We start from the raw sequence: 26729 nt of genomic DNA on the forward strand, positions 1-26729 counted from the left end.
CGCTGCTGAACCAAAGATTCCTACACCTGATGTATTTTTTGGGGATCAGTCTAAATTTTTGAATTTCAAAAATAATTGTAAATTATTTTTTGCCTTGAAGCCTAACTCGTCAGGGAGCTCCGCGTAGCAGGTTAAAATTGTCATCTCTTTGCTGCGTGGCGATCCCCAGGATTGGGCATTTTCTTTGAAACCAGATGATCCTATTCTGACTAATGTGAACGCATTTTTTCAAGCCTTGGGGTTGTTGTATGACGAACCTAATGCTATTGATCAGGCTGAAAAGACCCTGCTGGCATTGAACCAGGGTCGAGATTCTGCAAAATTGTACTGTCAAAAATTCCAAAAGTGGGCGGTACTTATTATCTGGAATGATAATGCCTTGGCTGCTCTCTTTCGGAAGGGTTTGTCAGAAGCCGTAAAAGATACTATGGTGGGATTTCCTGTTCCCTCTGGTCTGGACGATTCTATGTCATTAGCCATTCAGGTTGATCGGCGTTTGCGTGAACGCAGGATTGCACGAGAGGTGTTGCCACCAGTTGAACAGGGTGTCTGAACCTATGCAATGTGATAGAGTTTTGTCCAGAGAGCAGCGTCAGGAGTTCAGAAGGCGTAATAAGTTGTGTTTTTTCTGTGGAGATGCCTCGCATATGATTTCTGTCTGTCCTAAACGAGAGAAACGCTTTGAACACACGTTTTCTGTTGGTGGTGTTCAACCTAAGTTTCTTCTGGCTATTACTCTGATCTGCTCCCTGTCCACAATTTCCGCCAAGGCTTTTGTGGATTCGGGAGCAGCCCTAAACCTAATGGACTTGGATTTTGCTAAACGTTGTGGATTTCCGATGACACCCCTGCAGACGCCTATCCCTTTGAGGGGGATTAATGCTACTCCTTTGGCGAAAAATAAACCTCAGTTTAGGACCCAGGTGGTAATGCGGGTCGCCCCAGACCATCAAGAAAATTGCAGATTTTTGGTGTTGCATAATCTGCATGATACCATTGTTCTGGGGTTTCCCTGGTTACAAATTCATAATCCAGTTTTGGATTGGAAATCTGTGTCTGTGGTGAGTTGGGGTTGTCGGTGTGCCTTTAGTGAGGCTCCTGTGTTTTCTACCTCTCCTCAGTCGCATGATGTTCCTGACTATTTGGCGGACTTTTATGATGTATTTAGTGAGAATGAGTCTGCGTCTCTGCCTCCTCATAGGAGTTATGATTGTGCAATTGAACTGAGCCCGGGGTGTAAATTTCCCAAGGGTCGGCTCTTCAATTTATCTGTACCCGAGCACGAGGCTATGCGATCCTATATTAAGGAGGCGTTGGAGAAGGGTCATATTAGACCATCCTCGTCACCCTTAGGGGCCGTTTTTTTTTTGTAGCCAAAAAGGATGGATCATTAAGACCTTGTATTGATTATCGTGCCCTCAACAAAATTACTGTTAAATATCAGTATCCGTTACCCCTGATTTCGGATCTATTCTCTAGAGTTAAAGGTGCTTGCTGGTTTACCAAGCTTGACCTCAAGTGGGCGTATAATCTTATTCGCATTAAGCATGGGGATGAATGGAAGACTGAGTTTAATACTCCGGAGGGACACTGTCACGTCGCCGTCAGACTCGGGGCCTGCAGTTCCGCCCTCAGCCACTAGGAGGCGACGGACTGTCACGCCGCCCTCGGGCTCAGGGCCTGCTGTCCAGGCCTCGGCTACCAGGAGGCGCCGGACTGACATGTCGTCGTCGAATTCAGGGCCTGCTGTCCCGCCCTCAGCCACTAGGAGGCGCCGTGGCTCGCGCCCGAGTGATGGCAGCAACAGTGAAAGGGCTTCTGCGCAGGCGTCTGGTGGACGCAGACTCCGCTCCTTTGTCAGTCATGAAGGGGTTGGTGCATCGTCATCAGGTCTGGTCCTGGGGGCGGTCCTGATGACATCATCAGCCCGGGAGCCTGTGAGGGATGACCTGATCCCTCAAATACCTTGGGACTGGGCTTGCAAGCCGCCGGATATATTCTTGGTTCCCCTGCGTGTTACTGTGTGAATTGCTATAGCTGACTGACTCTGACCTTGGCCTGGACTTCTGACTCTGCTTCTGCCTAACGATTCTGTACCTCTGCTGCCCTCCTGGTTTATAACTCTGACCTTGGCCTGAATCTGACTCTGCTACTGTCTACTGTTTTTGCACCTTGCTGCCTGACTGGTTTAGACCCGGATACCACTACGTTTTTGTCTTGTTTTTGGAACACCTTTCTGGCGACCGTCCTGCTCTGGCCACTGCTCCTATTCAGACAGCGCCTCCTGGGCTCTGCTATAAATCCAGATCCCTGTATAGGGGTAAAGGGTATCAGTGTTTCTCGGGGTGTTGACTGGCCGCAGCCCAGACCGCAGACGGACGCCACAGACATTTTGAGTACCTGGTGATGCCTTTTGGGCTCACTAATGCCCCTTCTGTCTTCCAGTGCTTCATGAACGATATTTTCCGAGATTTTGTCTATAAATTTTTGATTATCTATCTGGATGATATATTTTTTTTTAAACTCTATTTTTATTACAAATTTTTGTTACCAAACAAAAAAGAAAAAGAAACCACAGATACAAGTCAAGGTACATAGTTGCATAATTTGGAGAAACACATCCTCGCAGCTATAATTGTAAACATGTACCCCTCGAAGCAGACTGTCTAATAATCATTAACGTCTCACTTCCTCCCTATGATTACATATTAGAAGATCAACCTTGACCTTATTACCCCTATCCCTTCCCAACAATCTCTCCCACCCCTCAAAAACCCTAAAACCTTTTCCTCCCTTGCTTTATAGAAAAAAAAACCTACTCGCTCACAGACCCTAAGACCTTCCGTCTTTGACTTTCTTTGGCTCACAGAAATCATTCGCTTCAATTCAGGCTTAATATTCCCAGTGTTCCCCCCAAGGATTCCCTGTGGTACCACGTTGTGTCTCTGAAAGGACCAACTATGCGTTGTATTTCCTCCTTATTACAGTGCTCCACAATATAATGCCTCCATTTTGTAAAAAATCTAGATGTTTCGCAAGACTTCCTCTTCTCTGCCTCTAACCTCTCCATTAGCATTACATGCTTCAGGTGTCCCGAGAGTTCTTTTATGATGGGCATGTCCTTCTGTAGCCAGTATTTTAATAATAGTTTTTTCATGAGCATTATGATTATGTGGACGACCTGCGGGCCCCCCCCCCCCCTACATGAGCATCGGGGGACCTTTCCCAGTGGTGAAATAAAACCAAATCTCTCGGGATTTCATCGCCCCAATCCCAAATGTTCTTTATATATTTTCTAACTGCACCCCACATGTCCGCCACCTGCTTGCAAATCAGCAGGCCATGAAGTAAGTCAGCATATGGGGTATAACATTTGGGACATTTCGTGAGTCTTTCTGGCTTATCAGTGCTCCTTGGAAATTGGAAGGCGTATATTGCCCTATGTATTATTTTGAATTGAGTTTCTCTCCAGCTTTCATTAATAAGGGACTGGCGAGCTTTAGTCCACCCCTTCCTTATTTTGTCTCCAATAGCCCTGTCCTCCAGTTGCGATTCCCATTTTTTATAGAAGGTATCTGGATGACTATCTAAAAGCACCCCTCTCAACGTGCTGTACAGCATTGAAATAGACGAGAAGTTTTTTGCTGCATCCACCATTCTATCGAACTCGTTGCATGTGAACTCCGCCTGCGTGTCAATTAAGTGGGACATGACATGATACCTAATCTGTTCAAATTGTACCGTTTGAAATTTTTGGAGATCAAATTTTTCTATTATTTCGTTTTGTTTTAGCCATCTATTCTCTGTAGGATGAGTCAGATGAGCTATCTCCTGTATACCCCTGTCTCTCCATTCCTTAAACAATTTATTCTCTACTCCCGGTAAAAACTCTATGTTATTCCACAATGGGAGGTATTTAGAAATTCGGAACGGAAGTTTGTATTTTTTTCTCACCGTCTTCCAGGTGGCAATAGTATCCCGGAATATCAAAGAATTTTTGATTTTGGCTGGAAGCATCTTTAGTCTTGCGTGCAACAAGGACCTGAGATCCCAAGGTTGGGCATAATCCCTCTCTATGGCATAGGCCGAATATTTACTCTCTCCATGCAACCAGTTTAAAAAATACCTTGTCAGGCACGCTATATTATAGTTTTTAACACTCGATAAGTTTAAGCCCCCTTCCATCTTTGGAGTCATCAACTTCCCGAGACTTATGCGTGGTTTTTTTGTTTCTCCAAATAAATTTGGAGAACGCAGAATTCAAGGATTTTACATCATTGTGTTTCAGCAGGAGTGGGATCGTTTGAAGGTGGTACATTAGTTTCGAAGTACTCATCATTTTAATAAGCTGTATTCTCCCTGTCAAATTTAATGGCAGGTCCTTCCACTTTACTAGATCATTTACTATATTTGCTATTAATGGAGGGTAGTTTAATTTGTATATAGATGATGGCTCCCCCCCTATTTTAATGCCTAGATATTTAATATAAGATTTCGCCATGCCCACCCCCCAATTGAGCTCTGTTTAATTTCTGTCTATTCGCCGCGTCCCACCTTCCCAGGGGAAGCAGTTCGGATTTAATCTTGTTAATTTTAAAACCCGCATAGTCCCCATATGTATTGATCGTTTCTATAGCCGATTCCACCTGCACAAAGGGATCCCTTAGGAAAAGCAAAATATCATCGGCAAAGAAAGTAGCGCGCACTGCCTCCCCACCGATCTGAATGCCAGGAAACCGCTGCGGGTCAGACAGCTCTCTCACCAAAGGTTCCAGAGCTACATTGAATAGCAGAGGCGACAAAGGACACCCCTGCCTTGTTCCCTTGGACAGTGGGAATCTGTCCGAGAGGAAACCCGGAATGTAGATCTGGGCCTCCGGCTTTGAATATATCTCTGTGATGTAGGTCAGGAAGGAGCCGCCAAAACCCATTCTTGCCAATACCTTGAAAAGCAATTCCCACCTGACATTATCAAATGCTTTTTCGGCATCGATTGTTAGTAGTGCTGGCTTTTCACTTGGAGTGGGATTGAGGTTTACCCTGTCCAAAACCAACATGACTTTTCGCATGTTGCTCGTTGCCGACCTACCCTTAACAAAGCCCGCCTGTGATTCTGAAATTAGGTGTGGTAATATGTCCGCCAATCTATCGGCCAGTATTTTAGACATTATTTTGTTATCTACATTTATTAAGGAAATGGGACGATATGATCCCGGCGACAGGGGATCCTTTCCTGGTTTTGGTAGAACTTTGATATATGCTAATTTGCTGGGCCTCATCATAGGTTTCCCTTCTAGTATCCCGTTAAATAATTTTTCTAAAACAGGGGATGCTTCGTCCTGTAAAATCTTAAAAAATTCTCCCGAATAGCCATCAGGGCCCGGGGCTTTCCCATTCCCCAAGTTCCTAATTGTGTGTTTAATTTCTTCTTGTGTGATGGATGTATTTAGAAATTGTTTTTGTTCATCTGATAACTTCGGGATATCTGGTCGGTCGAGTAATGTAGTCGTCGGTATTCCCCGATCCGCCTTATCCATATAAAGGTTCTTATAGTATTTTCCCAGAATACTGGCTATTTCTTTTGGTTTATTCTGTATGTTGCCATTTTGATCTTTTAGATGAAAAGGGCCTTGCGCAAAGAATCTATTCCTGACCATAGAGGCCATCAGTTTTCCTGCTTTATTTCCATATCTATGGAATTTGGCCTCGCTAGATGATTTAAATAATTGTTCCCTCTTTGCCATCCAAGTATTAAATTCTCTTTGTTCCATTAACCAGTTATCTTTATTTAGTTTGTTGGGGTGGCTTTGAAATAGGGTATAAGTCTGTCTGAGCCTGTTCGTGAGTGCTGTGTACTTTTCCTGTGTTTTTTTTTTTAAAGCTGACGTGTATGAAATTATTTTTCCCCTCATGACTACTTTAATTGTTTCCCATAGTAGGGGTGAGTTAGTCTCGTGTGCCCTATTGTCTTCTCTTATCTCTCCCCACCACTCCCTCAGTTTTAATTCGAAATCCTCGTTGTCGTATAAGTAACTAGGAAATCTCCATAGATAATCTGTTCCTCTAGGGAAGATATCTGCCAGTTCTATTATCACGGGCGCATGATCCGATATCACCAGGTCGTGTATTGTAGCCGACAGCAATTTGTTAAGGATAGGCGGGGAGACAAAGAAATGATCTATCCTCGACCACGCATCCCTGGCGGGTGAATAGAAAGTGAACTCCCTATCCTGTGGGTGCAGATATCTCCAAGTGTCAGTCAGGCCCGTGTTTTTTAGCAATGGGGGAATTACTTTATCTTGGCCTCTCAGTCCCGGTGTCCCCCGTGATTCGTTTTTTCTATCCTCTAAGATATTCACCACCGAGTTAAAATCCCCCCCGATTATCAGATTCTGTGTGGGATCTTTCAATATTTCTTGTTCTAGATAATGATAGTATTTTTTGTTGTTTTCGTTGGGGGCATAAACGTTCATTATTTTGTATGTGTTACCAGATGCCGTTATGGTGATCGAGTGTAGCCTCCCCTCATGATCCGCTGTAGTGTTCACCATCTGGTGTTGGAAATTTTTATCTATTAAAAATTAGTACTCCTGCCTTGTTATTAATAGCTGGAGACCCATATGTTTTGCCCACCCACAATTTTTCCATCCTCATGAAGTCCAACAACTCCAAATGTGTCTCTTGTAATAGGGCTATATCTGGCTTAATACGTTTAAGATGTCTAAGAATCATTAGCCTCTTCTGTGGGGACCTCAGGCCCTTTACATTCCAAGTAACTATCCTCATAAATATTTGGTTTTTTTAGGTGGGCCAACTATAGGTGTCCTAATGACATCTAATACAGGGGCACGAACATGGGAGCTGCCGATACTGCTTTGTCCATATGAGCCAGTTTTCTGTCGCCTTAATAGCCTACGAGCGCAATTTGCAAGTATCTTAACAAGAAAATCAAAAAAATCAAAATTACAGTTATACCCCCAGCAAACCAATTGAACCAAAATTAACATTTTCCCTGCCCCCTTATCCCCTAAGGGACCTGAAGAACGTCTCCAGGACCCTTGTCCAGATTGGCATACCATTCTTGACTTCACTTCCCCGCACATTTTCCTTCCCTTGCTCCCCTCCCCCCTTTCCTCTCTCCCATTATTGCGTGATCAGTTACAGTCAGACATATAAAAAACAGATACCTCAGGCAGTCCGAGAGGTGATCAGACCCCAGAAAGAGAGAGAAAAAAAAAAAAAAAAAGAAAAAACAGCTAAACATCAGGACCCCATTCTGTCCTCAGTAGCAACCCGTACGCTGCTCTTCAAACCTTCCCGGGCTGTTTGGACGTTCTCTGGGCCTTCGGTAGATCCGATGCTAGATTCGGGCTTCTATCCTCAGTGTATGTCGGCCAGCTCTTTAGATGATCTCTGGGACTGTTTGCGCTTCCCTGCGATCTTGCATCCTCTGTGTGGTCGACTCCCAGGGTCTTGAGATATTTCTCTGCCTCTTTGGGATTGTAAAAAGAATGTGAAGAGCCATCTTGATGTCTGATGTAGAGGGTTGCTGGGTATCTCAATTGGAATCGCACATTGTTTTTATGTAATTCTGTGCATATCACACTGAAAGCTCTGCGTTGCCTGGTCACTTCTGCAGAAAAGTCTTCGAATAAGAGCACCTTTTCCCCCCTAATTTCAAGGGGTCGTCTAAGTCTTTTATAGGACTGAATGACATCATTTTTGTCTGAAAAGTTCAGGTATTTGGTAATGATTTGCCTAGGTCTTATCTGGTTACCCACTTCAGACGAGTTCTTTTGGGGACCAATGCGGTGTACTCGCTCTATTATCTTCCCCGCCTCGATCCCCAATGCCTCGGGGATCATATTTTCGCACAGATTTCTTAAGTCCTTTATGGGGAATTTTTCAGATTCCTATGATCCGGATATTGCTCCGTCTGGATCTGTTTTCCAGATCATCAATTTTATCTCTCAAAATCAGATTTTATTTAGATAGTCTAGATATTGTTGTCTGGTCATCATAAACAGTATCCTCCAGTGTAGATACACGTGTCTCCACTGCGGACACCTTCTCAGCAGTTTCATCCAGGTGCGTCTGCATGTCATGCAAAGCTGATCCTATGTAGTCCCTCAGCTTAGACGTAATTTCAGGCAGCAAATGTCCTGCCACCTCCCCTGCCAGCTTTTTATAGTCCATCTCCGGTATCTGCAACCTAGGGGGGTCGCGCTCCTCATAGTCGCCGCATTCCTCCGTGGCAGTAGGGGATGCAGGGGCATATAGCGCGTCAGGGAGAGTGCATACCTTAGGGGTACCCTGGGTCTCCTTGGGCTTCCCGATCGCGGTTTCCCCAGACTTGTGTGTTGTAGCCCTGCCGTCTCTCCTTCCTCCCTGCTCCCCCTTCCTCTCCGTTTGCTTTGCAGCAGCTACTGCCGCTGCTGAGGTCGGCGCCGGCGCCATCTTGGAAGGCGCGCGTGTCTCCCTCCCTCGGCTTTGAGCTGCTCCCCTACCGCTGTTCCTGAGGACGTATCTGTCCATGCAGCGGTGCAGCAGGGCCGGACCTTCCTCTCCTCCCGTTCCCGGTACTCCAGGGGTCTGATGTGCGGTATAGATGCTGCCTTTTAGCAGGGGGTTGGGGAGCGCTGGAAGCCCTGCTCCTCACATGCGGGCGCCGGAACCGGAAGTCTCTGGATGATATTTTGATCTTCTCCAAGGATTGGGATTCTCATGTGGAACATATTCGGACTGTGTTTCGGATCTTGAGGGAGAATTCCCTGTATGTCAAAGGATCTAAATGCCTTTTTGGAGTACAGAGGATTTCTTTTTTGGGATTTATTTTGTCTCCGTCAACTATTGAAATGGACCCGGCCAAGGTACAGGCCATTTACGATTGGGTTCAGCCCACTTCTTTGAAGGCCCTCCAGAAGTTTTTGGGTTTTGCTAATTTTTATCGGAAATTTATAGCAACATTTTCTAGTATTGCCAAGCCACTGACTGATTTGACTAAGATGGGTTCTGATGTGTTAAATTGGTCTCCGGAGGCTGTTTCTTCCTTTCAGGAGCTGAAGCAAAGATTCCCCTCAGCCCCATTTTGCGGCAACCTGATGTCTCACTTCCGTTCCAGGTAGAGGTGGATGCTTCTGAGATTGGTGCAGGAGCTGTTTTGTCCCAAAGGGATCCTGTAACATCTAAAATGAATCACTGTGCTTTCTTTTCCCGAAAGTTCTCTCCATCTGAACGTAACTATGATGTGGGGAATCGGGAACTGTTCGCCATGAAATGGGCATTTGAGGAGTGGAGACATTGGTTGGAGGGAGCTAAACATCAAGTCGTGGTCCTCACTGACCACAAGAATTTGATTTACCTAGAGTCGGCTAAGCGCTTGAACCCTAGACAGGCTAGGTGGGCCTTGTTTTTTACACGTTTTGATTTTGTGGTTTCTTTTCTTCCTGGAACTAAGAATGTCAAGGCAGACGCCCTCTCTAGGAGCTTCTTTGCTGATTCTCCTGTGGTGACCAAGCCTGTTACCATCTTAGGCGAAGGGGTAGTTCTTTCTGCCATCTCGCCCGATTTGAAACGTGCTCTAGAAGAGTTCCAGGAGGACAAACCTGAGCGTTGTCCCAGTGGAAAGTTGTATGTTCCTGACCAGTGGAAGAAGAGAGTGATGTCTGAAGTTCTTTGCTCTGCTTTGGCTGGTCATCCAGGTATTTTTGGTACTAGAGATCTGGTGAGTCGGTCTTTTTGGTGGCCCTCCTTGTCTCGTGATGTCAGGAATTTTGTGCAGTCCTGTGGGACTTGCTCCCGGTCTAAATCGTGCTCTCGCTCTAGTGGGTTGTTGATGCCTTTGCCTGTCCCCAAGAGGCCATGGACCCATATTTCAATGGATTTCATCTCTGATATGCCTGTCTCTCAAAGAATGACTGTTATTTGGGTGATTTGTGATAGGTTCTCTAAGATGGTTCATCTTGTACCACTCCCTGAGTTGCCTTCTTCCTCTGAGTTGGTGCCCCTGTTTTTGCAACAGGTGGTTCGCTTGCACGGGATTCCTGAGAACATTGTATCTGACAGAGGAGTCCAGTTTGTGTCTAGATTTTGGAGAACTTTCTGTTCCAAGCTGGGAATTCAGTTGTCCTTCTCTGCTTTTCACCCTCAGACCAATGGGCAGACAAGAGAGAACAAACCAGACCTTGGAGTCGTATTTGAGATGTTTTATTTCTGCTGATCAGGATGATTGGGTTTCATTTTTGCCCTTGGCTGAATTTGCTTTAAATAATAGAGCTAGTTCTGCCACTTTGATGTCACCTTTTTTTTGTAACTTTGGGTTTCATCCTCGATTTTCTTCAGGGCAGGTGGAGCCCTCTGTCTGCCCAGGTGTTGACACTGTGGTGGAGAGAATGCATCAGATCTGGGACCAAGTGGTGGATAAGTTATCTCTCTCCCAGGAAAAGGCCCAGCGATTTTCCAACCGACATAGGACCATTGGTCCCCAGTTTAAGGTTGGTGATATGGTGTGGTTATCATCAAAAAATATTGCTATGAAGGTGGCTTCTCCTAAGTTTAAGCCTAGATTTATTGGACCTTACAAGATTTTGGAGATTATTAATCCGGTCTCTTTTCGTTTGGCTCTTCCTGTCACATTTAAAATCCATAATGTGTTCCATAAGTCTTTGTTGAAGAGGTTTGTTGAACCTGTTGTTCCGGGGGTGGCACCTCCAGACCCTGTATTGGTTGAAGGTAACATGGAATATGAGGTAGAGAAAATACTGGATTCCCGTCTGGCTAGACGGAGACTCCAGTATTTGGTTAAGTGGAAGGGTTATGGTCAGGAGGATAATTCCTGGGTCTCTGCCTCTGATATTCATGCCAAAAGATTGGTGCGTGCCTTTCATCGGGCTCACCCTGATCGCCCTGGTGGCGTGGTTGAGGGTTCGGTGACCCCTCCTCAAGGGGGAGGTACTGTTGTGAGTTCATTTTCCCCTCCACCACTGAGGCCCGATGAACTCCCTCTTCTGGTGGAGAAAGGTAGTGAGCCTGATTATCAAGCACCTGAGACTAATGATGATGACTGGCTGAGTGGTGTTACGGACTGGATATAAGGCCGCCGACGCCCTTCTGCCCTGCGGGTGATTTCTTTGTGGGATCCTTGGAGACCAGTCTGAATTCCTGCTCTTCTAAAGCTAAGTTTTCTGCTCAGCTTTTTGCATTTGTGCTTTGACTTTGTTTTGCTTTGTTTTTCTGGATTTCTGCCATTCCCTGCTGGGGTGTGCTGAAATCCTTTAGCTCTGTCTTCAGAAAATACCTGAGAGCTGATATAATTTTTGAAGCCTAGCTGCTTTAGGGTCTTTTTCCATATCAGCCTGTTGGCTTATGTCTTTGATAGGGTTTTGGCAGATTGCAGACAGAAACCTTCCTTTCCTGTCCTGTTTAGTTAGCTTGGGCCCCATCGTTTGCTCAGCCTATCTTTCTATCTTTGTGAGTGTTTTTTCATCTTGCTTCACCGTCATTATATGTTGGGGGCTGCCTTTTACTTTGGGGTCTGCTCTGGGGCAGTTTAGATTTCCTTTTCTGTCTTTAGGCTATTTATCTCTCCGGCTGTGATCGAGGGGTCTAGGGCTCCGTAGGAACCCCCCACGGCTACTGCTAGTTGTGTTCATAGGTTCAGGGGTCTGCAATCTGATAGTTGCCAACTTCTCTGGTTTTCTGGACGTAGCTTCTATTTTTGTGCCTGCCTCCTCAAGAGAAATGTGCTGTCTTCCAGGTGCAAAAATTAAAGATGTGTCTGACAGGATATCAGGACTCTTCAGACCTACAGATGACTACCCATTCCTGCTATTACATGTGGGGACAAATGACACCTCAAGAAACGACCTGGAAACCATCTGCAGAGACTTTGAAGACTTAGGCAAGAAAGTGAAAGAAATGGGAGCGCAGATTGTGTTCTCTTCCATTCTCTCAGTGGATGGCCATGGAACAAGGAGGTGGAATAAGATTCTGCAGGTGAACAACTGGCTACGTCGATGGTGCCGTAAGCAACGATTTGGATTTCTGGATCACGGAGTGAACTACTTATACGATGGACTACTTGCTAGAGATGGGGTGCACCTTACGAAGACTGGAAAGCATGTATTTGGAAGTCGCCTTGCTACACTTGTAAGGAGAGCTTTAAACTAGAACAACATGGGAAGGGAAGCAAAAGACCAGAAAAAGCCATACACCTGACAAATACTATTGAGAACTCTGCTATTAGAAGTGGAAAGGAAGAACAAAGACGAAAGAATCTAATTAATAAAAATATTGGAGAAAGAGAAACCAATCACAAACTAAAATGTTTCTATACTAATGCACAAAGCATGGGCAACAAACAAGGAGAATTGGAACTACTAACACAGGAAAAGAAATATGATGTCATTGGAATCACTGAAACTTGGTGGGACAATACACGTTTGGAATACAAGACTAGAAGGATACAACTTATTTGCAAGAAACAGACTTGATAAACGAGGAGGGGGTGTCGCATTGTATGTTAGAAACGCGTATATCTGCACAGAGATTGAAGCTTCAGAGACTGGGAGTTCTGTGGAAACTGTTTGGGTAAGAATACAAGGACAGAACAATGGAAAGGACACCATTGTAGGCATTTACTACAGGCCGCCTGTGCAAGCTGAAGATATGGATGAACTCTTTATGCATCAAATGGCCAAGTTCTCCAAAAAATATGACATAGTTGTCATGGGAGATTTCAACTATCCAGACATTTGTTGGGAATCTCTCTCAGGCAAAACTAACAGGTCAAGGAAATTCTTATCCTCTCTTGCTGACAACTTTATCTTCCAAAAGGTAAGGGAGAAAACAAGGGGAACTGCTACCTTGGATCTAATCCTTATAAACAGGGAGGAAATGGTTGAGGAGGTAAAAGTGGCTGGGACCCTAGGAGGTAGCGACCATGCTATTTTAGAATTTTGGATAACTAGAGGCGGAAGACCTGTGAAGACTCAGACATCAAGGTTAGATTTCAGAAAGGCATATTTTAAGGGATTCAGAAAGAGAATTGGAGGGATCCAATGGCTGGATATCCTTAAAGACAAAAATGTCCAGGAAGGATGGGAAATCTTGAAAAATGAAATTCTCAAAGCACAGTTGTTAACAATTCCGAAAAGAGGGAAGAATAGGAAGCATTTAAGGAAACCAGGATGGATGAACACAGAACTTAAGCACATGCTAAAAAGGAAGAAAAAAATGTTTATAAAATGGAAAGAGGGAGGCATATCTAAAGAAGAATATAATGCTGTCTGCAGAACCTGCAGGGCACAAATCAGATTAGCTAAAGCTGAAAATGAATTGAGGCTTGCAAGAGATGTCAAAAGCAATAATAAAGGATTTTGGGGATATGTCAAAAGTAAAAGAAAAGTCAAAGATGCTATAGGATTTTTACAGGATGAAAATGATGAAATGGTAAGACAGGATGTTGAGAAGGCTTAACTTTTAAATTCCTATTTTGCATCTGTTTTCTCTCAGAAAGGAAATGTAACATCAACTGTTATTCACTGTCCTATTAAGGGAATAGAAGAATCCAGGATATCTATAAACAGAAAGATAGTGAGGAAACACTTAGCTAACCTAAATGAATTCAAGTCTCCAGGTCCAGATGAATTACACCCCAGAGTACTGAAGGAGATAGCAGAAGAAATTTTTGAACCCCTCTCCATAATCTTTGAAAATTCTTGGAGAACAGGAGAAGTGCCAGAAGACTGGAGAAGAGCAAATGTTGTTCCTATCTTCAAAAAGGGGAAGAAGGTGGACCCAGGCAACTATAGGCCGGTGAGTCTGACTTCTATACCAGGAAAGATCTTTGAACAAATTATTAAACAACATGTATGTCAATACCTGGATAATAATGAAGTGATTAAACAGAGTCAGCATGGGTTTGTAACTAATAAGTCATGTCAGACTAACTTTAATATCTTGACTTCAGCAAAGCATTTGACAAAGTCTCTCATACAATCCTTATTGAAAAAATGACTAAGTATGGAATGGGCAAGGCAACTGTTAGGTGGATTCATAACTGGCTTAGTGATCGGACCCAAAGAGTGGTCGTAAATGGCTGCACATCCAGTTGGAAGAATGTCTCAAGTGGGGTACCACAGGGCTCTGTCCTGGGCCCTGTATTGTTCAACATCTTTATCAACGATTTAGATGAAGGAATTGAGGGTAAACTGATTAAATTTGCTGATGACACAAAGCTAGGAGGGATAGCTAATACTAGAGAAGAGAAAGGATTCAAAAAGATTTAAATAAACTGGAGAAGTGGGCAGCAACTAACAGAATGGTTTTTAACAGGGAGAAATGCAAAGTACTACATCTGGGCAATAAAAATGAAAAAAGCATATATAGAATGGGAGGAATAGGGCTAAGTGACAGCACATGTGAAAAAGACTTGGGTATACTAATAGATCACAGACTGAATATGAGTCAACAGTGTGATGCAGCAGCAAAAAAGGCAAATGCAATTCTAGGATGTATTAGCAGAAGCATACAGTCTAGATCACGTGAAGTCATTATTTCCCTCTACTCCTCTTTGGTCAGACCTCATCTGGAATATTGTGTCCAGTTTTGGGCACCACATTTTAAAAAAGACATCAACAAACTGGAGCAAGTTCAGAAAAGAGCGACCAGAATGGTGACCGGTCTGCAAACCCTGTCTTATGAGGAAAGGTTGCAGGATTTGGGAATGTTTAGTTTGCAAAAGAGAAGACTGAGAGGAGACTTAATAGCTGTCTACAAATATCTAAAGGGCTGTCACATTGTAGAAGGATCAACTTTATTCTCATTTTCACAAGGAAAGACTAGAAGCAATGGGATGAAACTGAATGGGAGGAGACACAGATTAGATATTAGAAAATACTTTTTGACAGTTAGAGTGATCAATGAGTGGAACAGGCTGCCACGAGAAGTGGTGAGTTCTCCTTCAATGGAAGTCTTCAAACAGAGGCTGGACAGACATCTGACTGTGATGATTTAGCGAATCCTGCTTTGAGCAGGGGGTTGGACCAGATGGCCCAGGAGGTCCCTTCCAACTCTACGATTCTATGATTCTATGATCCTACGGTGACTCTATCATAACAGTGAACATTAGCAATAAACAAACTTAAATTGAGAAGACTGGAAGAGAGCTGAAGTCCAAGACCTGAGAAGCAGACTGAATCACCAGCACCAGGATAGGGCGTCGGCTGTCTTATATCCAGTCTGATACTCCAGAGATCCAATCGTTATCCTCCTCATCAGGTGGCAGATCACTACCACTTAAACCAACCTCACTACCTCCTGTCACCACCAGAGGGAGAACGGAAGGAGAACTCTCAACTGGTGGAGCAGAAAATTAGCTCATAACAGTCCTCCTCCTCAGGTGGCAGGTCTCTGCCACTTAGATCAGCTTTATTACCTACTGTTACCACTAGAGGGAGCCCGGATGGAGAACTCACAACTCCTCTGTCAACACATCCAGCTCCACCACCCTCACCAGAAGCCAGAGGTAGACCAGAAAATGAGTTCACAACAGAATCCCCAGGGTGGGGGCACATTTCAGGAGTGGAGGGACATTTCTGACACCCATCGCACCTCCCTGATTTAGAGGACACTAGGAGTATCACATTCCTGTGTTCCACCGCACGCCCTTCTGCGCCCCCTTTTGTGGCGAATGGTGAACTGGTATTGTTGGAGGCTTCAGCGTAGCAACTTCCCATTCGTCCCGGAGACCGTGTGCAACCAGATGAGGGGGTTGTGGCCCGTCTCCATGATGAAGGGGTGCCCATACAAGTATGGTTGAGACGCTGCAAGGCCCACACAATTGCCAGGCATTCCTTTTCCATCGTAGAGTAGGCCACCTCTCAGCAATAGCTTCCTGCTCAGGTACAAGACGGGATGCTCCTGGCCCGCGGTGTTGACCTGGCTGAGCACGGCACTGAGGCCAAAGTCACTGGCGTCGGTATGTACTACAAACGGCCACGCAAAGTCAGCAGCCTGTAGTACTGGGGAGCTGGAGAGAGGAGTCTTGAGTGCCTGAAAAGCGGTCTTGCAGGTGACTGACCAGTCTACCACGGGAGGCAGCTTTTTCTTGGTGAGGTCTGTTAGGGGCTTGGCCAGGGTGTTATAGTGTGGAACAAACCTCCTAAAGTACTCAGTGGTCCCCAGGAAGGACATCACCTGTTTCTTGGTCCTGTGGATGGGCCAGGATGCAATGGCATCCACCTTCCCGGGTTCTGGCTTCAGAACCTCCCCCCCACCTACCCTGTGACCCAGGTAGAGGACCTCGCTCATGTCCAGCTGGCACTTTTCTGGCTTGATGGTCAAGCCTGGCAGATGCGCATAAGCACCTGCGTCAGATGTTCTAGTTGGTCCTCCCAGGTGGGACTGAAAGATGGGGATATCATCCAGGTACGCAGCCGCATATCCTTCAAGTCCCTGGAGCAGCGTGTTGACCATCCGCTGAAAAGTGGCAGGGGCATTCTTCAAGCAGAATGGCATCACGGTGGACTCATACAGTCCAAACGGGGTGATAAAGGCAGAGCGCTCCCAGGTCTCGTGGGTCAGAGGGATCTGCCAATATCCTCGGCTTAGATCCATGATGGTCAGGTACTTAACCCCGGCCAACTGCTTGAGCAGCTCATCGATGCGTGGCATATGGAACACATCAGTGACCGCGAAAGCGTTGAGACCCCGTTAGTCCATGCATAACCGGGCTGTTCGGTCCTTTTTGGAGATGAGGAATACGGACTACGCCCTCGCGCTCTTGGATGCCTGGATCACCTCCAGCTTCAGCATCTCATCAATCTACTGGTGCATCTGCTGATGCACCATGAGAGAGACCCGATATGCTGACCACCCGATCGGGGGGGGGGTGATCCCCAGTGTACACGTAATGGACAGTCAACTTGGTCCTTCCGGGAAGGCTGCTGAACAGCTCTCAGAAGGGGCATAGAGCATTGGCCAGCTGGGACTGTTGGTCCTCGGAGAGCTGGTGGCCAACCTTTACGTCCACAATTTATCCACCCGCTTTGGCTTAGGTTAGCAAATCCAGGAGGGTTTCTGCCTCTCCTTCTGTGGTAACGTTACAAACAGGGAGGGCGCAGGCCTCCTGCTCATGATGGGCCTTCATCATGTTCACATGGAAGTCCTCCCTCCTTCCACAGGCGTACATGACGTCATTAAGTCGCTGGTGCACGAGGTATGAGCCCTCCCAGGCTGTGTGAAGCTTGACCTATGGTAAGGGGACCAGTATCCACACTTTCTGTCCCACCTGATAGGTCATTTCACAAGTGTTCTGGTCGTACCAGCGCTTCTGGTCAGCCTGAGCCTGGGCCATATTGTCCTGCACCAGCCACGACAAGGCCGCCATTTTGTCCTTGAAGCTCACGGCGTACTCAACGACCGACACTCCAGGGGTGGCCAAGTCTCCTTCCCATGCCTTTTACCAGAGCAAGGGACCCTCGTACACACCACCCATACAGGAGCTCAAAGGGGACGAACCCCGTTGAGGCCTATGGAGCCTCCCGATAGGCAAATAGTAGGTGTGTTAGGTACCGCTCAGTCTCTCCCGTGGTAGTCAAGCAATATCTTAAGCATCTGTTTGAGGGTGCCACAGATTATTAGTCTGCGGATGGTATGGACTGGCCACCAGATGTTGCACCTGTATTTGCTTACAAAGGGACTCCATCAACTGTGACATGAACTGGGTCCCTCAGTCAGTGAGCATTTCCTGGAGAATTCCCACTCTGGAGAAAATATCCAGTAAAGCGGCGGCCACCTTGTCGGCCTGAGTGGATTTCCATTGATGATTAAATTAAATTAACTCGTCCAGCAAAAAACAAACCCACACATGGCCATATTGATGGAAAAATTAAAAAAGTTATGGCTCTGGGAAGAAGGAAATCAAAAAACAGAAAAGCATAAACAGAAATACCACTGGTTTGTAAGGGGTTAATGAGATGTCAGTGCTCACGGGTGGAACTGTACAGTCTTATCTTCCTGCTCTAAGCCAAAGAAACAAAGAAAAGACCTGCCCACAGGCCGTCAAGAAACACAAACGTGTTCCTCATCATAAAGACAGAAACATTGTTTGTGCTTCGGGGGAGGCCTGTGATATGCCAGAGCACAGGCATATCATTAGCTGCAAATTTCTAACACTGATTACACAAGAACCACATGATGAATTTCATCAACCTAGGTGTCATTTTAATCAGTTTAATAGTGGCAACATGACAATGCCTGTAGTTTATTTAGCAAAATCCTGCTTTAAACCAAATATTTGGCGCTGATAAAATAATAAAGTCTATACTCACCTCTCGTGCCAGCGCTGTTCTTACTCTCCCCGGGGCTGTAATGCAGTGTTGTGACGCCGATGCCACATCAGTGCTGGCATCACTGTCTCCACCTTTGGACAAACAGAACATGAAGAAGAAGCCAGATCTGTAGCTCATTCCGGACTTCCTCTTCATGATCAGTTTGTCCAAAGGCGGAGACAGTGACGCCATCACAACACTGCATCACAGCTTTGGGGAGAGTTAGTACTGACACCGCAGGAATGGCGCAGGCATGGGAGGTGAGTATAGGCTTTAATATTTTATCAGGGCCTAACATTTAGTTTAAGAAGGGGTTGTCCTAGTAGTGGACAATTCCCTTTAAGGAATCCTTGACAAAAATCTGTTTTTGCAAAACAGGAAAAAATTATGAATATTAACCATGAGCAGGTTTGACCTCAAAATCAGTAATCAAGAAATAAGTAACAGATTATAAACTGATTTCCATTATAATCTTGTTGTTTTGATTTTTTTTTTTAACTGCAGAGAGGATTGATAATTGTAATACAACACACTACATGATATATTTCTTAATGCAGAACAAAGGATAAAGCATCCTAAAATTCAACATGCCCAGTGCTCATTTTCTGTAGCTATAGATGTACTGCTGTACACATATATTACTAGATTTCTGGATTGATCTAAAATAAACATGCAAAGCCTGTGTTAGTGCCCAAAAACATCTAAAAATAAGAAACATGAAGCAAGATAAAATAATCAAAACATTCCTTGGATATTATTCATAAATCACGTACCTTATCAGCATCTTGTTCAAACAGTCTAAGTTGAAAGCATTGGTCTAATTTTAGCTTTCGATGGTGCCAAACTTGATGTAGATGTTGCCTTGTGGAATGTAGTCTATCAAGCATTGTTGATACTTTAGGTAAAAAATTCTGAAGGTCAGCATTGCCAGAACTAGAAGCCTTTTTTGGAAAACTTTCACTGTTTTGTATCCTTTGCATGAGTTTTTGTCCTTCTATATCAAGGTCTTCAATTGGGGCTTTAGTAACCCTTTTTTTTAATTGACAATGCAAATCAATCATGTTTCGAGCATTTTCTAAATCCTGAGGCAGTTCTTTATTACCAAGCATCTCTTGTAGCTCTTCAAGTCGCAAAAGCATATGAGACGCTTTGCCAATGAAGTCTTCAAATGCCAACCGAATTTCAATCCATTCTTCATGGTTATACTCCAAGCTACCATCAAATTCGTATGTTAACTGAGAAGGATCAACAACTTTGGTAAGGCCTTCTAAAGAAACCATATTGGTCTAAGGAAAGAAAAGAAAACAATTAAAATCTGCCTAATAAACACTAACTGTGTTCAACATAGAAATGAACAGTCTTTTCTAGTCTTAAAAAAGGATCTGTTCAACTTAATTTTGCATTTTATTGGTCAAAAGATTATGCAGCACTCTTCTACCTTGATCAAGATTATTGCAAAAAACAAAGTATAAGATGTTGGTGTGCATAATCTAACTTTTCTTTTTTTTACAATCTTGTAAGATGGTTGACCCAGCTTAGGGGAAGGAATTTTTTTTTCCTATGGAGAAAATTGGCTTCTACTCAGTGGGTGTTTTGCCTTCCCCAGGATCGACAATGCAGAACAGCTAAAAATAGGCTGAACTAGATGGACATAAGGTCTTCCTTCAGCCTTCAAAACTATGTTACTATGTATGTCTTTGTTCTATATTTATGACACAAAGACTTATAACAGTTTTCTAAAATATACGCAAAACTAAATCAACACTTGTGTTTTTCTTTTAAAAGCTGCACAGAATGCTAACATTCAAGAAAAAATAAGGGATCAATAACTATAAAATGAAAATTTGAAGAAATAGGTAATTTAATACTCCATATGACAACTGCAAAGGGACGGTAAGTTAGGATGGTTTATTTTTTTTGTGTTTTTCCGATGGCGGCCATGCATACCAGGACAAGGATGAGGAGCCATGCAAACAAGGTTAGGGATGAGGAACCATGCATACCCATGATAGGTATGAGGTGGCTATGCATACCAGGATAGGGATGAGGAGACATGCATACCAGTATAGGGAGGAGCCATGCAGACAAAAAAAGGTTAGGGATGAGGAATCATGCATACCAGGACAGGGATGAGGTGGCCATGCATACCAGGACAGGGATGAGGTGGTGGCCATGCATACCAGGATAGGGATGAAGAGCCATGCAGACCAATATGGGGATGAGGAGGCCGTGCATACCAGAATAGGGATGAGGAGCCATGCATACCAGGATAGGGATGAAGAGTGTCACGGGGTTAGACAGAGCAGAGCCAGAAGACCGCAGCATTTGATGGCTCCTTCTTCGCCACTGAGAAGAAGTTCTCCGGTGTATTAAATGTGTTTGTTTTATTTCAGCGGGACAGGGTTTAATCAGCCATGTGGAAATCCCTGCTTTCAGCTGTGCTCGGTTAACCACTCCTCTCTCCTATAAATGCTAGGCCTGTTGGCCAGGTCCTTGTCTGAGTTAGCACTTGCCAGAAAGATCTGGAGAGGGAGAAGCTGGTGTTTGGAGAGCTGAAGGAGTTTATTGTGCGACTGTTGCTTGGTTTGTACTCTTGGAAATTCCTCATCCTTAGGCTTGGTTCACATTGCGTTAATGGCAAAGCACTGACGGCATCCATTACATAGCAGCACTAATGCTGTGTAACGCATGCGTTAGCGCACCCATAGACTGTGCCTTTTCTGGCACTTAGTTGCTCTATTCCCATTGCCCTGTAGTGGTGGCTAATGGGTTAATAACAATGGGTTAATGTCACCTTGCTATTGTAAGGTGACATTAAGCCGGATTAATAATGGAGAGGTGTCAATAAGACACCTATCCATTATTAACCCGGTACATTACAAAAAATAATATTGTGGTACCGTGTTAGCCAGAAACAAGTACTAGTACAAGACTTTTTGGCATCCTGCACTATCAAACCTCTAGCATACTTCCGTTACATTGATGACCTACTAATAATGTGGAAAGGCTCAGAGGAGGACTTGCTTACCTTCCACAAAAACTTCAACAAGTTCCACCCAACCATCAAGTTCTCCCTCAACTTTTCAAAATCCCAAATCCATTTTCTTGACACAACCATATACATCAAAGACAATACCGCACAAACGACTATTTACCATAAACCCACAGGACGTCCGGCATACCTGAGATGGAACAGCTTTCATCTAAGACATACAAAATAATTAATAATCTACAGTCAAGCTCTAAGGTACATTCGGATCTGTTCAAACAACGAGGATAGAAAACTACAACTACTATCACTTAGAAAAACATTCCTACACCAAGGATATCATCCACTTTTAATTGCTGAACAGATCCACAGAGCTACAAGGATCCCAAGAAGCAGCCTCCTGGATTACAAACAGAAGGAGGATAACAACAGGGTGCAGCTTGTGGTCACGTACAACCCTCACATGAACATTTTAAGGAAAATTGGGCTGACCTCCAACCTATATTCCACAGAGACCACAGACTGAAAGCAATAATCCCAGAACTGCCACTGCTCTCCTTCAAACAGCCTCCCAACCTAAGGAATATCCTTGTCAGAAGTGCCCTCGCATCACCATCAGAGACAGGCACAGTCCCCTGTAACAATAAGAACTGCAAGACCTGCACCCACATATCACCAACAGATAAAGTCCCCATATCCAAAACAAATCAGGACTATAAGATCATGGACACTTTTTCATGTACATCCGCCAATGTAGTGTACATGATACAGTGTACAATTTGCAATGCAGGGACATACATCGGGGAAACTAAGCAAAAACTACAAACAAGGAAGAATCTGCATAGACATACTATTAAAAATGAGCTGGACACGCCTGTAGGAATACACTTCTCTAGATCTGGTCACAGTTTGGCAGATTTAAAAGTCTTAATATTGAAAGGTCATTTTAATAGTGACAGAGAAAGAAAAATTTGGGAATTCAAATGTATAAATATGTTTCAATCTCTAACAATAGGACTGAATTTGACACCTGGATTCATGACTCATTACATGGACACAGTTCACACCTCCACAAGAAGGTCTTCAGATCTCTAAAAGAACATTTCCACCTCATTTGCATGTGTAACAAAAACCTTAAAGTAATTTCCTTGGCCTGTATCACCTCATGTCCTGTTGTAATTCGTATTTAAATGGTGTCATCTCTTCTCAGTAATTCACTTGTAATCAAGCCTGATGAAGGGGTTCTCTGAGCCCTCTAAGCTTGCTTGCAAATATAATTTCTCTGATTAGCCAATAAAGGTATCACACCTTGAATACTTTTCTCAATTTTTTGGGGGGGACATAAGTATTTACATCCGTTATTAATCCTAGAATAGTGAAGGGTTAAAAAAACACAGACATTAGTTAAAAATTATTTTAATGAAATAAACACACCTAGCTTTTTTTTTCTTTTTTTTCCATTTTCCAATTAACTTTATTAAATTTTAACAGTAATTTACATTGACATTTAAATGTAGAGGTTACATTAAGACAAAGGGAAGGGAAGGATAAGAGGGTTCGGAATAGGTTTAAGTTGCTTTATTAAGACATACAAAGGGCAAAACAAAAGGAAAGGGTAGGGAGGGGAAATATAACAGTAATGTTACATTTTTAAAGAGCATTTTTAAAGAGCATTTCTCACCCAATTAGGGTAAAATGAAACGATTACGTCACTGGTTAAATTGGACGGCAAGGAGGAGGGTCTTCCGATCCAAAATGCTTTTTCAATTAAGTTCTTCCCTTTAGCTTCTGGGAATAGATAGCACACCATTGAAGAAATATAGTCTTTCAGTTGAGATGCGCGGATTGTTTCAGGGACACCTCTGACTTTCACAATATTTTTCCTTTTTAAATCTTCATAGTTGGACATAGAGTTTCTGAAAGACATGATGTCCTTCTGGATATTTCTCAGAGAATTCGAGAGTTCATGTAGATCTAAAGTATCCTTAGAACACGAGATTTCTTGATTTCCTTGATTTCGATTCTTGAAAAGAACTGTTGTGAAGATTATCAGATTTTAGATGATTATCACCGGTCATTGACGAAAATATGTCTTTAAAAAGCCTTTTGATCAAATTTTCTGAAGCTTTGACTTTGTCTGTTGATTGAGGAACTTTTCTTTTATACTTAAGTTTGACCAATAGTCCTGAATTGTCCTCATCATTAGTAGATTTCACCCAAGTGTCCAACGATTTCAAAAAAACTTTGCATATATTGACCAGGAAACTTTCAGTAGGATAATCATCTGATGCTGGAACTCCTGAGCCTATTTCTGAATCCTACAATTATAAACGAAAGATTTATTGGAATGAGATGAACTGTCATCTATAAAATGGTTGAAAGCTTCTTTCTTTATTGATGGATCTGAAGCTAGTCCCTTCCGTGCTGCATCAGATATAATTGTGGACCTATTTGTTTTCAATGCTTCATTGGTGCTAGTAGTAGAGACCGCAAGTGAATTACCCCTTTCATTATTTTGATGAGTTGAGGATATAGAAAATCCAGAGGAAGGTTGCACCCCACTATAATTTGGTAGCGGTTTAGTACTAACCGCTCTATCTGGCAGTTGATCAGAAGCAGTTCTCAAATAGTTTTCCAACTTATTAGGGTTAAACTTAGGGAGATTCTCCTCTAGCACCCCACCATCCACATGAACTTCAAATTGTGGCATCACCCTGTTAACAAATACCCCCAGTCCGTCATGCCCCCGCAGAGACCTCTCCCCTGCCGCCGGCTCTTTCACCAACCTTAGGCTGCAATTCATGCCCGGATCAGCCGGCACGAACTCAGCCGCCTCATATCTTAACCTACTGTTGAGGTACCGGCTGGAAGATGACAGTCCCGCAGGTCTTTGGGTTGGAACATCTGGAGTTTCATTGCCGCTTATCCCCTGCAGCCGCACCGTTTCAGCGTTCACTGCAGATGCCACGCATAGTACCTCTTCCACTGAAACCGGCGCCGCGCTGAACTCAGGGGACTCCTCCGATGTTAGACCAGCCAATTGTGCTCCAGATGCCCCCGGACTGTTCCCGAGGATGGATGAAGAATATCCGTCAGAACTATGCAGCGTCAAGCAGGAACAGCATCGCGGCTGCTCCCCCGCAGCCGCGGCTTCCATTGCTAACTCTCGGCTTGTCTTTAGATCAGCAACAGATGAAGCTGGGGTGTTGTGAGTTCATTCTCTGGTCCACCAGTAGTGAGTTCTCCTTCCAGACTCCCTCTGGTGGTAACAGGAGGTAGTGAGGCTGATTTAATACCACCTGATAATGAGAATGACGATTGGACCTCAGGAATCTTAGACTGGATTTAAGACAGACGATGCCCCAAGTCAGTGCTGGTGATTGCTTCTGGCTTCTGAGGTCTTGGTTTTCAGCTCTGTTCCAGCCTTCTCAAAGCTAAGTGTTTTTGCTAATGTTCACACTTGATTTTGTTGGTCTATTCAGTTTTTTGTGTGTTCAGCCAGCCCCGGCTGGGCTGTGCTGAATTTCCACTCTTATTTATCTGTATTTGCCAATTTGCTTTTTAGTCCCTTATTAGATTGGCCTCTTTTTTGCTCTGTCTCAGAATATTTCAGAGTGCTGATAGAGTGGGAGAAGTCTAGTGACTTCAGGGTTAATTTTATCAGACGTCTTGGACATTATTTTTGTAGGGTTTTTAGCAGATTGCAGACAGTGTCTTTCCTTTCCTATCCTTTATAGTTAGTTTGGGCCCCATCGTTTGCTCAGCTTATTTTCCTGCCTGTGTTTGTGTTTTCATCTTGTTTCACCGTCAATACATGTGTGGGGGCTGTCTATTCCTTTGAGGTCTGCTCTGGGGCAGTTAGTTTTCCCCTTTTCTTGCTTTAGGCTTATGTAGTCCTCCGGCGGTGACGAGGCGTCTAGGTCATCGTAGGAACGCTCCACTGCTACTGCTAGTTGTGTGGATAGGATCAGGGATCTGCAATCTGCATAGTTACCAACCTCTCTTGTTTTCTGGGACTTGGCTTTTTGCTGTCCTCCTCGGTGACCCATTCATAACAGAAGCACCAGCCATACCGCAGATTCTAGGGTACTCAAAAGCATGAGAAAATTGTTTAAAAAAGAAAAAAAAAAAAGGAAAAGTGTCAGAATTTTTTTTTTTTATATATATATATTTTTTCCTTTTTTTTTCTCTGGGGCCGTAGGAGGATTTTTTTTTTTTTCCAATGGAGATTAAGCAATTGTCTGATCGTGTGGAGCAACGCACTGCTGAAGTGCAGGGAATTTCCACCTTCCTCATTCAGTCACATGTTGCTGAACCTAAGATCCCCACTCCTGATGTGTTTTCTGGGGATCAGTCTAAATTTTTGAATTTTAAGAATAATTGTAAATTATTTCTTGCATTGGCAGCTCTCTTTCGGAAGGGTTTATCAGAGACCGTAAAAGATGTTATGGTGGGATTTCCTGTTCCCTCTGGTCTGGATAATTCTATGTCATTAGCCATTCAAGTTGATCGGCGTTTACGTGAACATAAAACTACACGGGAGGCGCTGCCACCTTTTGAACAAACGTCTGAACCTATGCAATGTGATGGGGTTTTGTCTAGGGCGCAACGTCAGGAGTTTAGAAGGCGTAATAAGCTGTGTTTTTTCTGTGGAGATGCCTCTCATACTATATCTGTCTGCCCTAAACGAGAGTAATGTTTTGCACACACATTTGCTGTGGGTGGTGTACAATCTAAGTTTCTTTTGGCAATTACTCTGATCTGCTACTTATCCACGTTTTCCACTAAGGCTTTTGTGGATTCTGGAGCAGCGTTGAATCTGATGGATTTGGACTTTGCTAAACGTTGTGGTTTTTCCATGACGCCTCTGCGGACGCCTATTCCTTTGAGGGGTATTGATGATATTCCTTTGGCGGAGAATAAACCTCAGTTTTTGACCCAGGTGATAATGCGAGTTGCCCCAGACCACCAAGAAAATTGTAAATTTCTGGTGCTGCATAATTTGCATACTATTGTTCTGGGTTTTCCCTGGTTGCAAACTCATAATCCTGTTTTGGATTGGAAATCTGGGTCTGTGGTGAGTTGGGGCTGTCAGTGTGTTCTTAGGGACGCTCCTGTTTTCTCCACCTCTCCTCAGTCTCATGATATTCCTGATTATCTAGCCGATTTTTCTGATGTATTTAGTGAGAGCAAGTCTGCGTCTTTGCCTCCTCATAGGAGTTATGACTGTGCAATTGAGTTGATGCCTAGGTGTAAATTTCCCAAGGGTCGGCTTTTCAACTTATCAGTACCCGAACATGATGCTATGCGATCCTATATTAAGGAGTCGTTGGAGAATGGTTATATTAGACCATCCTCGTCACCTTTAGGTGCTGGGTTTTTTTCGTGGCCAAGAAAGATGGTTCATT

The 26729-nt window shown here is 44.0% G+C and overlaps 1 protein-coding gene across 1 annotated transcript in view; it reads right to left on the bottom strand.

Moving 5' to 3' along the window:
• TRIO (trio Rho guanine nucleotide exchange factor) overlaps nt 1–26729 on the bottom strand; it is a 2342529-nt gene that overhangs the window by 1969487 nt on the left and 346313 nt on the right. Inside the window, 1 exon segment of the mRNA XM_073555735.1 lies at nt 19106–19618. Within this exon segment, the coding sequence (XP_073411836.1) occupies nt 19106–19618 (513 nt within the window).

This window comes from Dendrobates tinctorius, unplaced genomic scaffold (genome assembly GCF_039654945.1).
Source record: "Dendrobates tinctorius isolate UK_male_01 unplaced genomic scaffold, ASM3965494v1 ptg000229l, whole genome shotgun sequence".
In the NCBI taxonomy this organism is placed as follows: domain Eukaryota; kingdom Metazoa; phylum Chordata; class Amphibia; order Anura; family Dendrobatidae; genus Dendrobates; species Dendrobates tinctorius.